General features: G+C 36.7%; 1 protein-coding gene across 3 annotated transcripts; it reads left to right on the plus strand.

Moving 5' to 3' along the window:
* The first annotated feature begins 302 nt into the window (after positions 1-302).
* Positions 303-12,942, plus strand: cndp2 (carnosine dipeptidase 2). Of its 3 annotated transcripts, none has more exons than XM_067412093.1 (12): positions 303-321; positions 5,747-5,848; positions 6,081-6,224; positions 7,014-7,176; positions 8,089-8,177; positions 8,876-9,076; positions 10,138-10,222; positions 10,460-10,620; positions 10,897-11,061; positions 11,184-11,325; positions 11,856-12,003; positions 12,196-12,942. In XM_067412093.1, the coding sequence occupies exons 2-12, from the start codon at positions 5,789-5,791 to the stop codon at positions 12,260-12,262; spliced, it is 1,425 nt and encodes a 474-aa protein (XP_067268194.1). In that variant the 5' UTR covers positions 303-321; positions 5,747-5,788; the 3' UTR covers positions 12,263-12,942. The 3 variants fall into 3 exon arrangements, with proteins under 3 accessions (XP_067268194.1, XP_067268192.1, XP_067268193.1); XM_067412091.1 differs by lacking the exon at positions 303-321 and adding an exon at positions 5,292-5,341; XM_067412092.1 differs by lacking the exon at positions 303-321 and having other exon boundaries at positions 5,440-5,848.
* The last annotated feature ends 3,116 nt before the right edge of the window (positions 12,943-16,058 follow it).

A 16,058-nucleotide genomic window follows, 5' to 3' on the forward strand; every position in this document is an offset into this window, starting at 1 on the left:
AGTATGACATCAAAGTATCGCGAGAGAAATTCAAAAGCATTGGAGTCAATAGGCTTGTTTGAGATGAGCAAATTCTGCGCAGAACCGATCACCGGTGATCACCGCGAGATGCATGCCGGTTAGAAAAGTGTCCGAGGGTGGTCCGCCTTGCTCTGATGTCATGCTGACGTGTGTCAAAAACCTCTCGCGAGGGCGAGGCGGACGTGTCGGATTCTGCAGTCGAGCGCAGTTCCTCTCCACCGACTGCGCTGACAAAAAGCACGATGGGAAACGACTTGATGAGGACACAGCTTAAAGCTTATTGGTTTAAACAACCGTGATGTATTGATCTCTTTTAAAATGTTTGATTTTGAAACACTAATACCATGATTTTATGCGTATAAATTATGTGTGAATATTCCAAAAATCTCTGACAGTGCGATCTCTCTGTGGGTTATGTGATTGTTAGGCTATTTATAAAAATATATAAAAACATGCCTGTAATTAAAATAAAAATGATTGATACACACATCCTTCGAATGGAAATAAATAACAAGTACTCTGGGTGTGTTGTTCATTATGTTTATTTTCATATAAAAGCAACAGAACGTAAATTACATCCAGTTTATCAGCAACACAGCGCACAAGTGTGAATCCCGCGATATCCGCCTTTGATCTCGCAGGTGTCTGTGCACCACGAGAACGGAGAATTGTCCATCTTGCCTGCACTTTTTTTCACTCCTCCCCTCACTGCAGCCGCCTACTCTCGGCTGAACTTCAGGCGAGGCTAGGCGCATCTCAAACAAGCCTGTTATGCTCTCCAAGCGCTCTCGCGGTACTTTGATGTCATACGCCGATCGGTCTGCGCAGCGTCAATGCATCTCGAACAAGCCTTACTCGACCAATTCGTTAATAAAAATAAACAATTAAAGTCGTTTATGACCGAATCAAATTATATTATTCTTTATTAAAATGTTTGTGTCTACAAATTTAAGAGACTCCACAAACATTGTCTAAGCATCACTACAAATCACCTCTTTCATTTATTTGCCTTATGTTTGATTAACTATAGCCTACATAAAATCTGTTCATCAAGGACACCAGAAAAATTTGGATGAACTAGTAGTGTCTGATATCTATCAGCCATTGTTTAATTGTGACAGTGAAATCCTTTCCATCAAGTTTGCCATGACCCGGCACTCAGATCCTCGCCTGATAATCAGTAAGTACTTTTGAAATAGTATTTGACAGTACTAGATTTTTTTTTAAAGATTCAGCTGGAAGCACATCTAGCAACTAATTAAGTTAATTGATATCAGGTCTGTAACATGATTAGATATGTCTTAGAGAAGCAGAGTCTCTCCAATCTGTTACAGAGTGCGTAGAAAGATTGTGGAATACTTTAAAAACAATGTTCCTCAACGTCAAATTGCAAAGGTTTTGCAAATCTCATCATCTACAGTGCATAACATCATCAAAAGATTCAGAGAAAATGGAGAAATCTCTGTGCGTAAGGGACAAGGCTGAAGACCTTTATTGGATGCCTATCGTCGTCTGGCCCTCAGACAACACTGCATCACTCATCGGCATGATTGTGTCAATGACATTACTAAATGGGCCCAGGAATACTTCCAGAAACCACTGTTGGTAAACACAATACGCTGTGCCATCTGCAGATGCCAACTAAAGCTCTATCATGCAAAAAGGAAGCCATATGTGAACATGGTCCAGAAGCGCCAGCGTGTCCTGTGGACCAAGGATCATTTAAAGTGGAAAAGTGTTCCATGGTCAGACGAGTCTAAATTTGACATTCTTGTTGGAAATCATGGATGCCATGTCCTCTGGGCTAAAGAGGAAGGAGACCTTTTAGCATGTTATCAGCATTGAGTTTAAAAGCCAGCATCTCTGATGGTATGGAGGTGCATAAGTGCATACGCTATGGGCAGCTTGCATGTTTTGGAAGGCACTATGAATGCTGAAAGGTATAAAAGAGCAGCATATGCTCCCCTCCAGATGATGTCTATTTCAGGGAAGATGATGTGTATTTCAGCAGGACAATGCAAAAACACATACTGCAGCTATTACCACAGCATGGCTTCGTCGTAGAAGAGTCCGGGTGCTGAACTGGCCTGCCTGCAGTCCAGATCTTTCACCTATAGAGAAAAATGACGACCACAAACTCTTCAGCAGCTGGAATCCTATATCAGGCAAGAATGGGACCAAATTTCAACACCAAAACTCCAGAAACTCATAACTCGATGCGTGACACTGTTTTGAAAAGAAGAGGAGATGCTATACCATGGTAAACATGCCCCCATCCCAACTATTTTCAGACCTGTAGCAGGCATCAAATTTGAAAAGAGCTCATTTTGTGCATAAAAATTTAACATTTCTCAGTTTAAACATTTATGTTATCTATGTTCTATTGATTTATGTGATTTGAAAGTCTTTTAGTTTTCATTTTATTCAAATTTAAAAACATCCCAACATTTCCGGAATTCGGGTAGTAGATTTTGTTGCTGTCTAGCTTTTTATTTATTTTATGTTCCCTGCTTTTGTTCCTAAATACGTTCTTTTGTTCCCTGCAAGGTTGCAGTCTTGTTTTATATAATTTGTTTGCAGTTCCAGTCACTTATTCCTAGTAACCATTTATTTTGCTTTTATTTCTTTTATATATTTTGTTTTTCTTTTCTAATTCATTTCTAGTTATGTTTCTAGTTTATCTTATTTTCTCTAGTTACAGTTTTGCCAGTTTTTATTTTACTCTTGTTGTCCTGCTTCCTGTGTCCTCCCTGGTCTCTGACTTTCCTGACCTGGCAGCCAACTCTGGTGCTTCTGCAGTTGTGTCTCGCTGAGCCACTGCCTTATCTCCATGATTGCCTTGGCATATGGAGATGCTTTATCCCTGACCAGCCTCCTATTGTTTTGATCAAGTTTAGTATCTGGCACAGAAGCAGATGACATATGGACAACAATGTGCAATAAGCTTAAGTTCTGGCGAGCAAACCTTCACTTCAAGCTACCTTTGTATGCGAGTTCCAGATTAAGGACCTTCTGCACCTACATCAGGGTTCCAAATTTTAGGATTCTTTTTGTGCTCCAGGAGATCAGTATCCCACTGAGTTTTGTGTTCAATGTTGTTAAAACGGATTCCGGCTCCTTTTCCCTCTGCATTGTTATACCCAGCACAACCAGTGGAAGAAGTCATCGCCATCGGGACGCTCACTCGACCACGCGGAACGCAAATATCACTTAACCAAACCCCTTTCAAGAGACCTTGCTGTTGCTGTATATTATCAGTATATGATTTTCTAATTTAAGTTGAACAGTATGTTTATTTTTCTAATTTTCATTTATTTGTTTTATGCATAATAAGGCTTTTGTTTCAAAGAAATTACCATTTCTTTCCACAAGATAATGTAACTCTGCCAACTTAATCACTTGTATTTTATGCATCTTATGCACTTTGTTCTTTTATCCTTCATGATATTTAGTAGTTGTGTTGGTTTACTTTTATCGTTTTGTTAATAAAATTAATGTGTCTTGTGTTGATTAATACAGAAGAGGCTCTACAAGTTAATGATATCTCACAAATCCTTCAGATTGGTCAGATGACAAACTCCCTCCAATTTACATAATTTTATTCATTCAACAGTCATCTTTAATTGTTATTTTACTGTCAAGATGTAATTCCTTAGCTGGTGCCCCGAGGTAAAAGGAGTAAGTGGTCATCTCCTCTGACACTTTCACACTCACCTTAAGTTACGTGACTAAAGCTCACAATATTAATTTGGTGCCACCTGTAAAACTTCTATGTAACCGGTGCCTTGTGAGAGAGAAAGCAAAATCATTACACCCTCAGTAATCAGAATCAGATGCAGCATAACTGTTCGTGAGGTAGATTGTCTGGTGCCCTGTGCTCTATATTGCCAGCCAGACTGCAAAAGTTCAAAGAGAAGATGGCTTGGATGTGAGGGATACAGAGTGATTTCCTCACTCTGGATGTATACAGTTTTTGGAGTGTTGGCAGGGGAAGGGAGCACCAAAAGACCTCTCAGTAGTCTGAACTGTCCTTTGTTGTCTTGGTAGCTGAGCCAAAACAGACAGTTATTGAAGTTCAGAGGACAGCCTCAATGACTGCTGAGTAGCTGCATCTGAAGTGCCTGTGGCAAATTGAACTATCATCTCCACTGTTTTGAGTGTGTTCAGTACCAGGTTGCAATTACTGCACCAGACAGCCAGCTGTTCAGCCTCTTCAGCTCTTCTGAACCAGAGGTATAGTTCCTGATAAGGGTCTGTCCTCATATGCAGACTTTGCACTGGAAAACTTTTCTGCTTACGTGACATATTTCTGGTATTTGGCAAATGGCATGAACGTGTTTTACTTGATTACCTTATGGGAAACACTTGTGTTGTAAAAATGCAAGTAAAGGTTTTACAGACCTTTATTTACACAAAATCTTGTGAATGTCTGTTCGGTAGTCCGTATGTGACAGATGAGTTTTTTTTAGTAAGTGTGATGCTTCTAATTAAGTGATAAAGCAGTGACAAACATTTCACAAAATACATATATCTGCGCACCCACAAAATGTGCTGGAAAGTTTTCCTCAACATTTCAGGGCACATGAGTTCCTGTATTTGATGAATGATGGAATACGCTTAGCCTAAGTGTTCATATAGTGTGCATACTTCCTGTTGAATGCACATGCTCTCAAGTCTCCAAGATCAGAATGGAATGGGTTTTTGTTGAGGGAACCAGGGTGATGCTAACTTCTGGGTAAGCCTACAAAAATATGTAATCACTGCAGCACTCTACTGGGACAGGCACTAAGGATGGACAACTAGGAAGTGTCTTACTCTTATGAAGATTAACCATTATTATTGTAAAAGTGTAGTAACCATGTTTTTGTTTTTTTTTTGGCAGATTGAAAACCACAGTTTTACTACAAATACCATGGTTAAACTATGGTTATAGTGTAACAAAACCATGGTTAATTTGTGGTTACATTAGTTTAACTACTATAACCATGTTTTTTAAAAAAAAAAAATTATTTGTATTAAAGCAATGGTTAATTTTCATTAGGGTATTTTTTTAATCGTAATATTAATCTATAGGCTAATTAAAAAATATAACAAACTTATTTTTGTGAAATGTTTTTCTTGAAAAGTGATAAATGCCACTTGATTCATATTTTATTATCTACTGTAATGACATGCATGCACAAAGTGTGGCTTAAATTTGTAGACATTTTTTGAGGCAACTCTACAGGAAAGCTTTTATTTTGAAAGCCATTAAACTTGTCGGAACTCATGAGTTGCTTCTGATAGCGTTCTTCACAGCACTGATGCAAAAAGATCTAGGGTAACGTCAGAGCAGCTCAATTTCAGTTAACTTTAAGACGTTTAAGTATTTTTTACTCAGTAACTATGCAGTTGTTGTTGTTGTTTTGTTAGCCATTGCAAGCTATATTTTATGAATTTCGGAGAACGACGTATTAATTACCACTGGAAATAGTTTTAAGCGAAATATTTCTTCTTATCATTATTATTTAAATTGAAACAATAGTTGAGATTGACATCAAAATACGTTTTTGTTCAACACATTTTTAAACAACATTTATGTGTCCTGTTTTAAAGTTGTAGAGCAGAGTCTTCCTGCCCTTCTACTCAGATAGTGGGAATGATTTTGTCAGCAGTTACAGAGTTGGGAGGAGTTTCTTTTCCTCTCTGTAAATCTTTATTACACGTCAATCTTCCTTTCCTTTAGGTCAGTTCTTCTGTCACTGAATGATTGGATCACTGTGCAGCAATGTCTTACCTTCCAACTCTCTTCAAATACGTCGATGAGCACCAGGACCAGTATGTTGAGGTATTGAGACTTTCTTTTATATTATACTACATTGTGTTATATTATATAGCCAAAACTGGAAAATGTGTCTACATTAAGCTAAAACTAGTTTCGATTTTTTTTTTTAATATATCTTTTTTTTTTTTTTTTTATTCCTATATTTCCATATATTATTCCAAATTTTGCATGACATTACTATAACTTGGACAATGAGAAAATTATTTTCTAATGGAAAATTTTGTGTTTTTTAAAGCGCCTGGCAGAATGGGTTGCTGTACAGAGTGTGTCTGCCTGGCCAGAGAAACGAGGAGAAATCAAGAAAATGATGGAGATGGCAGCCAAGGATATTGAGAGACTTGGGGGAACTGTGGAGATGGCTGACATCGGCATGCAGAAGGTGTGTTTTCTTAAATTTACAGTTAATATAAATCTTTCGCCATGAAGTCAGGAATTTCTATTTTAATGTCTGGCTTTAGATGTCTGGCGTTACTGATAATAGCTTTTAGCTCCAACAATACAAGCTGCTTCCTGCTTTGTGATTTTTGTGGTTGACCATCTGACTGCATGTCACATGTGCCACAAGACTGCAGTTGTGTAATTATACTTTGAATGTCATAAACTCAGATCAAGTAGTGAAATTTATTTCCATTAATGAGTTGTTCAACACAAATTTTGGTCATTATTTGCTCACTCTCATGTTGTTCCAAAACCATAATTATTGTGAAAATGCAATGAAACATTCCAAATTGTGTGAACATATTTTTTGGCCCGGCTATCATACAAAGAAATTATAAACGCATGCAAAAACAAGAGAGAACTAACAAAATATAATTAACTAATTATGTTGTAGTCATTGTATGCTTTTTCCTGTGAGCTGTAGTTTTTTTGCTGCCAAATAATTTTGACAGATAAATTCGTTAACCAAGCTTAGTGTTTTGTTCTTCCCTCATATTTAAAAATATTTAAAAATATAAAATACTTTCCTCATATTTTGATGGTTGAATCAAAATTTCCAATTCAACCAATTTCCTTCTGGACATCACTTATGGCCACTACTGTATATAAAATGACTAGAAAATAAATGTAAAATGTATAATAAAACATTTAATAAATATTTTGAAAATAAATAAAGTTTAAAAAGACATAATTTTAAACTCATTAATTCCCTCTACTGGTTTTAATTTAGTTGCCAAGTGGAGAACAGATCCCTCTTCCTCCAATAGTTCTGGGCAGACTTGGCTCAGACCCAGGCAAGAAGACCGTGTGCATTTACGGACACTTGGATGTGCAGCCAGCCAACATTGAGGATGGCTGGGACTCACCGCCCTTCACTCTGGTGGAGAAAGATGGTATGAGTGTGCATGCACACGTGATCCTTTTTTTCTTTTTTTTTTTAACTGTGTACAGTAGCAGTCTCTTGGGATTGAGGATACTGATGCTAACTCAATTTATTAATGAAGCCTCTGAGCGTATTGAAGAAACCTGTTTAGACCAAATGAGGTTCTTCAATTGATTTGCTTTTTGTGCAATACTCTGCAAGCATTGCTCCCTCCAGGTAATATTTCACATTCAATTTGGCTAAAATTAGTCACCACTAGCATTTTTTTAAACAACTTTTTTTGTCCTGCTTGCATGTGGCTGTTGACACAAAAAAGGAAGAAATCTCACCGACTCAGCATGTTACATTTGTGTCCCTCCAGCCCGAAGAGATTTCAAGACAAATCCTATTGTCTCTTTTTGCTGAGATAGATCTGACGCTTGAGCTTAGCCTTGCGACTTGTCAGCTGATTCCCATAGAGTTTTTTATTTTATTTTATTTTTTAACTGGGACAAATTAATATTCATAATAAACCAAATTTTTTTTTTTAATTAAAATTTTGCATATTATTAAAAACAGTTAATTAGTTTTATGTTTATATAGTGCAATCATATATTTTCTCCTTAATAAATATTTTTTTCTGACACCAATTCTGAAATTTCACAACTAGGTTCTAATTTTAAAATGCTCTAAAATGAAAGTCTCTCATACAGGATCAGCCAAAACATCATGTTTTTGTGTAGTAATCTTTCACAATTGGCATGAAGTTATAGTTTTATAAATTAATAACAAGGCCACACATCTGTGAGGGCTTTTTATGCACTTTTATATCTATTGTAAAACTCTTGCTGAATTGAGATTGTAGATGGAAATGCATTATTATCATTACACTTTACGGCATTTTATTTGACTGTGGCACATCCTTCATTTAATTGTGTTGCAGGTAAAATGTACGGACGTGGATCTACCGATGATAAAGGCCCTGTACTGGCTTGGTTCAACATCATTGAGGCCTATCAGAAGATTGGGCAGGTGCAAACACTATTTTTTTCCCCTTCAAATGATACTGTCTGCTTACTTATTAAACCTGTAACACCTGTGCAAAGTCCTCATGCATTGCAAGCAGTATGACGGTATCAGTGGATAAAGATGTCAGTTGCAAGAATTTTAACATTGCTTGCATTACTTAATCTTGTCAATATATCTTTTTTTTAACAAGACAGAAAGTGATTTAAATTGCAGTTGCATGTGCACCTAGTATGACTGAAACTGTGAGAAACAACAGAACACTGCATATCATTGTGTTAAAAATCAATTCACATTGCATACAGTATTTTGCTTATCCATTACCTCAGCCTCTCATTATCAGAGAGTGAACTGTCACTGGTTTTAAAGTTCCTCAATTACAGACGTGAATTGAGAGCAGAACAGTTTAAAGGTTGTTTTGTGATCTTTGATCATTTTAAAGTCTTGTGTCAAGCTGATTTAATTGTAAGGTGAATTGTAAACTTATGCACTGTTTCTATAATGTAAAAAGTTTGGATAAACCTACTTAACCTTTTTGTTCCTAATGTTCATGTTTTAGTATAATAAAATGTTTGGTTGAAGAGATATTTTTACAATTTATATAGATAGATTTATATTGACTGCAGAAAGCACCATGTAAAATATTTGAAACCTCTTGTTTAATGGATTTTTTTCCACTAAAACCTACATTTACTTTATCACAGGATCTGCCCATCAATATAAAGTTCTGCTTTGAGGGAATGGAGGAGTCTGGATCAGAGGGATTAGACGATCTGGTTTTCTCTCGCAAAGATACTTTTTTTAAGGATGTGGACTATGTCTGCATTTCTGATAACTACTGGCTGGGGAAGACCAAGCCCTGCATTACCTACGGCCTGAGAGGAATCTGCTACTTCTTTATTGAGGTAGGAGTTAATGAGTAACTTTAATATCAAAAGATTTCTAGCAGTGGTGCTTAGTTAAGGTTTTATATATATGTATATATACACCGATCAGGCATAACATTATGACCACTGACAGGTGAAGTGAATGACACTGATCTCCTATTAGTGGGTGGGATATATTAGGCAGCAAATGAACATTTTGTCCTCAAAGTTGATGTGTTAGAAGCAGGTAAAATGGGCAAGCGTAAAGATTTGAGTGAGTTTGACAAGGGCCAAATTGTGATGGCTAGATGAGTCAGAGCATCTCCAAAACTGCAGCTCTTGTGGGGTGTTCCTGGTCTGCAGTGGTCAGTATCTATCAAAAGTGGTCCAAGAAATGAACAGTGGTGAACCGGCAACAGGGTCATGGGCGGCCAAGGCTCATTGATGCACATGGGGAGCAAAGGCTGGATCCCTATCACTGACACGTACCACCTACCTTTCGTGGAAACAGTATTCCATGGTGGCTGTGGCCTCTTTCAGCAGGATAATGTGCCCTGCCACAAAGAAAAAATGGTTCAGGAATGGTTTGAAGAGCATAACAATGAGTTTGAGGTGTTGACTTGACCTCCAAATTCCCCAGATCTCAATCTAATCGAGCATCTGTGGGATGTGCTGAACAAACAAGTCCGATCCATGGAGGCCCCACATCGCAACTTATAAGACTTAAAGGATCTGCTGCTAACATCTTGGGGCCAGATACTACAACACACCTTCAGGGGTCTAATGGAGTCCATGCCTCGACAGGTCAGGGCTGTTTTGGCAGCAAAAGGGGGACCGACACAATATTAGGAAGGTGGTCATAATGTTATGCCTGATCTGTGTATATTTATACATTTGAAAACAGAAAATGTTTATTATTAATTCACAGTTTTTGGAGCGACACTAGGCCAAGTAGGCAACATAATGGCTGATTACTGCCTGATTAATCTGCCCATCTGACGTTTCAGTTTATCACTATTCATAATCGTACTTAAAGAAGAGAGCAAAGGCAAAGATTTGAGAGTTTTCTCATGGCTCAGAAACAACATTTACGTTTTCAGATGGAATGCTGTGATAAAGATCTTCACTCTGGCGTGTTTGGAGGATCCGTTCATGAGGCCATGACTGACCTCATATCTCTGATGGGTGAGACTGATACATACATATTCCTTCGGTGGAAATAGGATCAGTAGGTTGGTCATAAAAATATTCAGGATGACAGGGATTTCCTAGATTGATATCTTTCTTCTGTTGTTGACATACTAACGTTACCTGTCAGCTTAGAGCAGTTGGCAATAATTTCCTCTTGATCAGCTCACCTCACAATTTCACTTTATTATTTTTGCTATGCTGAAAAGTATATTAAGTATGTTGTATTTTTAGGCACTTTGGTGGATAACAAGGGGAAAATTCTAGTACCAGGGCTATACGACCATGTGGCTAAATTGACTGATGAAGAGAAGAAGCTTTATGAAAAGATTGAGTTTGACATGGAAGAATACGCCAAAGATGTTGGAGCAGGCAAACTACTGCATGACTGCAAAGTAAATCACTCCTCTCTTTCCACATTTTCAAGTTCGCTGATGTAATATATATGTTTCTGTTCATTTAAATCAGGGTTATTGTCATTAACTAAAACTAAAACCTTTAAAAATGGCCTTACTTGAAATAAAATGAACATTATCTGAAATAAAGCAAGTTGCCAAGGATCTAAAAAATGCCTCATTTATTCAGGCTGCCTGACCTTTCTGTAAATTCTTGTTTTATGTTAAATGATGTGTATAATAAACCAAAACATTTATATTGGTTTGTCTGTGCAGGAGCAAATCCTAATGCATCGTTGGAGATACCCATCCCTGTCTCTGCACGGCATAGAAGGAGCGTTCTCCGAGTCTGGGGCCAAAACTGTTATCCCCCGCAAGGTCAATGGCAAGTTCTCCATCCGCCTTGTCCCTGACATGGATCCCAAAGTGGTGGAGAAACAGGTTTGAAGCTATTTTATCTTATTTAATGCTCTACCGCTCACATTGAGTCATCTGCATGCTTTTCAAACATACTTGTTGTGCTACAGATGTGATTTTGCTGACATGTTCTGCTTGTCTCACAGGTAATAACTCACTTGGAGAGCAAGTTTGCAGAATTGAAAAGTCCCAACAAACTGAATGTGTACATGGGACATGGAGCCAAGGCCTGGGTGTCTGACTTTAACCACCCTCACTACATGGCTGGCAGAAAGGCCATGAAGACTGGTAAGACACAATATACGGTATAACTGTAGAAACAAGATTGCTGATCTTATTCTACTCTATGTTGACATGACGTGACTAAAGTTCACATGTATACGGTGTGATATTCTATATTCCATTTTAATCTGTTTTATTTTATTTTACTTGTTTCATAATTAAGTATGTTGCTTTAACGAGCCCCTGGTAATTGATATAATACATGTATTTTTTGAAAACTTGTAATTTTTAAAATTAATTTGTCAAATTAATGAAGGGAAAATGTGATTTAAAAAAACATAAAAGAATGGACAATGATGTCCAGTTGCAGCAGCTAAATCACAGTTCATATCATACATATACATTTTATACTCATTTTTATATTGATGGATATTCAAATGCATAAGCAACCCATGCATGATATTTGTTGGTACTTCTAAAAAGGTGATGTTTTTGCCTTGTGTCTGTTATGTCAAACCAACAATGAAGCTTTTTTTCCCCTCCAAACACTATTTATTTGTGGTCTAACATAATTCTGTACCTGTCGCTGGTGTTAGTGTTTGGCGTTGAGCCTGACCTGACCCGTGAGGGAGGAAGTATCCCAGTGACTCTAACCTTCCAAGAAGCAACCGGCCAGAATGTCATGCTGCTGCCTGTCGGTTCCTCTGATGATGGAGCTCACTCACAGAACGAGAAACTCAATAGGTGATGTTTACGCATAGCTATGACAAAAATCTTGTTATCGAAGTCTGTCTGCATATGATACTGCGTATGATAGGAAGTGACACCTCTGTAATCATCTGATTGCTCTCATAGGCCAACTTTATTTATGCAGAACTCATTATCTGACAGATGCTTGAAAATGTTAATGGCAACCTCCTTTTTTTGCCTTGACAGATCCAACTATATTCAGGGCACCAAGATGTTGGGAGCTTACTTCTATGAAGTGTCTCAGCTTAGCTAACTGGAACTTCTGATTCGACATGACTATGAAGGTGTATTTTTAATCCTCTGAAGATGCGATGAAATACTTGGATAAGGGTACAGTCTTTAAAATGATGCTGAAATGAAAATGAAGTTTTCTTCTGCCATGGTGTCGTTCATTCAATGGTCAGGGAATGGTAATAGTATGGTAGTGGTCTAAGCCTGATGTCCTGATGACAGTCCAACTGTTTTATACAGTATCACATGTGACATGTAAAAACAACTTAATCGCTCTTTTTGGCATTTTGCTGCTAGATTTATCAGTATATAGTAATTTTCAGAATATCAGATGTATTTCCATCCAGCTCTTTTTTTTTTTTGTCCTGTACTCTTTAAGATAAACCATCAAACAAGTGTTTTTAAGAAGGAAAAAAATAAACTGCTGAGACCAAATAGGCATATTTAGTCTCAAATATCCCTAGTAGCTGTAATACTAGTGTGGCTGCCTGTGTCTTAATATCTAATTTTCAGCTACAGTTCACTCTGAAGGGATAGATCACCAGAAATGAAAAAAAACTTCTTCACCCTTGTAATGACAGACTTTTTATTTGAAGGTGAACAGTCTCTTTAATATGGTATATGACAATCGGTTATCTGTTGTAATCTGTTTACAAATGCATGAATTAATATGACATATGCACACCTATAAAATGCAAATTAAAAAAGAATTTTGATTACGCGTGATTTTTTTATTCACTGAATGTGGACTGTTTTGAGAACGTGAGAATGAAGCATATCACTTTTTTTTCAAACTATAGATGCTGAAAGAAATAATGCATGGTATATAATTGGTTGAAAAATGTAACCAAACTACTGGTCTCTGAGTAGTTTATACAACTGCTTAAATTTTATCGGAAATTTGATATTTCCCTGAAGTTGTAATTACGAGCTCATCGCATTCGAAATGGGAGGGCGTTCATGTGCACTTTTTTTTTTTTTTTTTACCTTGGAAACTTGTATTTACAATAATGGAGCACCTGAAGGCAACATTAATAGTCAATACATCAATACGTCTTCCAAAACGTGTTTTTGCCTTAGCCTGATGCACTATGGCAAGCCCATAGACAGTAAAAGAGCAAGCCTATTAAAGTGTTTGTATTTAAAACCTAATGAAATTTTTTTCACAGGAAATTGCATACATACGTCACTCACCCGTGCGTGGCTCATCATATCCGCCAATGGAGAAAAGTTGCTCCGTCTACTCCGTGTGTATGATGTTAGTTGTCAAAAAAAGCATGAAAGGTTGACATTGAGCCTCTAAATCTTGAACATTTTAAACCGTTTAAAACTGCCGACCAGAGGAGAGTCTGCTGGCAAAAAGAGAACTTGACAGAGCTTATAATTAAATAAGAATCAACACTGGCTTGGCTTTTTGGAGATGGCGAGAACTGAGGGATTTGAAGTGTAAAAGCAATGCAGAGATGAATTTTTTTATTTCTCAACAGGTAAGGAATTTTATTAAACAATTAAACACAAATCATCTTTTGTGAAGGGTCATTTCATTATGGGTTGTAATGCTGTGTTGGATTTTTTTTTCAAGGAAGTAAAGCTACAGTAACATCCTCAGCTAGTCAGCTTGAGATCCTTTCTATCTAAACTGCTTATATCTCTTATGCCTAGTAATGAATGTTTTATGAGTAGGATAACCATATTTATCTGCACAGTCACACAGTTTTTTCTTTTTAAACAAAATTACATAGTGGTGTACATTTTACTTTCAACTTTTGTGCAGTTTGATTTGGCCTTTAATGATTTGAGAATGTGCCAAAGAGCATCTTGTGCTTCAGTGGAAGCAAGAAAATCTGACCTTTTGTACATAAAAATGTACATATAGTCAATGTCACAAATGTCTATATTTTAATAAGTGACCTAGAAATAGAGCAGTGTCTTATATAAAATATTTCTAATTAATTTTTATTTAATAGCATGCCTTGATAAACAACAATGATAATGAGAAAAAAATGTTTCTTGAGCTCCAAATCAGCATATTAGAATGATTTCTGTAGGATTGTGACAAAAAAATAAAATCTTAACCCAAACTTGAATAGTAGCATGGGTATATAATATATTATGTATCTATATATATATATATATATATATATATATATATATATATATATATATATATATATATATATATATATGTGTGTATATATGTGTATATATATGTATATGTATATGTGTATATATATGTATGTATGTGTGTATATATATATATATATGTATGTATGTGTGTATATATATGTATGTATGTGTATATATACTACCAGCCTGCATGGAGAGCTTCTTGAGACTCCAGAGACACCAGCAGCTAAGCCTTTATCTGACCGAGTTCTGCTGTGCTCTAAATCACTCACAAATTTTATAATTCGATAATCTCCATTCAGTTTCACACAATATTAGTTGTTTTCATGCCTTTTGCACAACATTGCACCATTTCATGCTCTTCATCTTCAGAAAGATCTTTCTTCCTCCACATCCTGCATGAGAACTGTGACTTGCTTAATAATGTGCAACAAGTAGGGTTTCCATAGATCTGGCAAATTATTTTGTCTGAGATTGATACCAGTTATCTAAGAAGACATGGATAAACAAACAAACAAACAAACATTTTCTTAGAAAAACTAAAATCTGAATGTTTATTGTACTGAAATCTTACTGATATGTCAGTTGCATAATAATTTGGAACGCAGTATATATATATATATATATATATATATATATATATATATATATATATATATATATATATATATATATATATATATATATTAAATATACAGAGTAAACATATATGGTGTAAACAAAATTTTATTTTGGATGCGATTAATTGATGATTAAAAAGCTTTTTAATGCAACTGGTTCCTTGCTAATGGAAAATATCACCTCACTCGAGTTCGAGTTTGAGTATAAATAAACTCGCTAATACATATCCAAGATATCCAAACACTTTTTTTTATATATAGTTGTCATTTACTCATCCTCCATTTGCACAATTGTGCATTTAAAATAGCATGCATAGGGTGTGATGCAGTGAAAGTGTGTGTTTATGTGCGCTCTGATGTCTGATGCTCACAGGTGGACTGACAGCGCACTGGTAGCTCTGCCCTCTATGAGCAGTAGGTCACATTTATCCCGTACCTCCTCCTTTATAGCCCCAGGAACGGTGCAACCACAGCCAGGCGAGGTAGATGAATCTAAATGGACAAACTTGTCTGGTGGCGCTATTTTCCCTTGACACCCAGTCTCTAAATGTGACCAGACAGCCTATCTCTGCCCTTAAGATTTTTTTTACGTCTCTCCCTCTCTTTCGCTGGTGTTCAGAACAGTTTCAGTCCATCTGACATTTTTTTTTTGAACACACCATGTTGAAATGCACATCGGCTTTGTGAGATATCTTGGCCTGTGGCAATGGCTGTCAGTAGGAAGAGATGCAAAGCAGGAGAATTTGAATACAAAACTGTTTACCAGGCCTTGCTGTAAGGAGCAGAGCCACATTTCATCAGGTCTGACTAGTTCAAGAATGTCAGACCTCACAGAAACACAGGTTGTCCTGTCTACGATCTAAAATTGGCCATGAAATGGTCTGATGTTTACCAAGACAAAAGGTTGTTATGTGTTGTTGAGCAACAGTCCTTGCAAGCTTGTACTAATGCATTACTTGAGCAAGAACTACTGCTCTTCTGTGTACCAGCATTACAATCTTTTTTGTGCCACCTTTCAGTAGAGAAAAGTAAGTGAACATTTGTAAGCATGGTCATTGTTTAAATTCCCCT

This window comes from Chanodichthys erythropterus, chromosome 15 (genome assembly GCF_024489055.1).
Source record: "Chanodichthys erythropterus isolate Z2021 chromosome 15, ASM2448905v1, whole genome shotgun sequence".
NCBI lineage: Eukaryota > Metazoa > Chordata > Actinopteri > Cypriniformes > Xenocyprididae > Chanodichthys > Chanodichthys erythropterus.

Coding starts and splice junctions, on each gene's coding strand:
- cndp2 (XM_067412093.1), top strand. CDS start 5,789: ATGTCTTACCTTCCAACTCTCTTCAAATACGTCGATGAGCACCAGGAC. Junction 9,077..10,137: donor TCTGCTACTTCTTTATTGAG/GTAGGAGTTAAT, acceptor TTACGTTTTCAG/ATGGAATGCTGTGATAAAGA. Junction 10,223..10,459: donor TGACCTCATATCTCTGATGG/GTGAGACTGATA, acceptor TTGTATTTTTAG/GCACTTTGGTGGATAACAAG.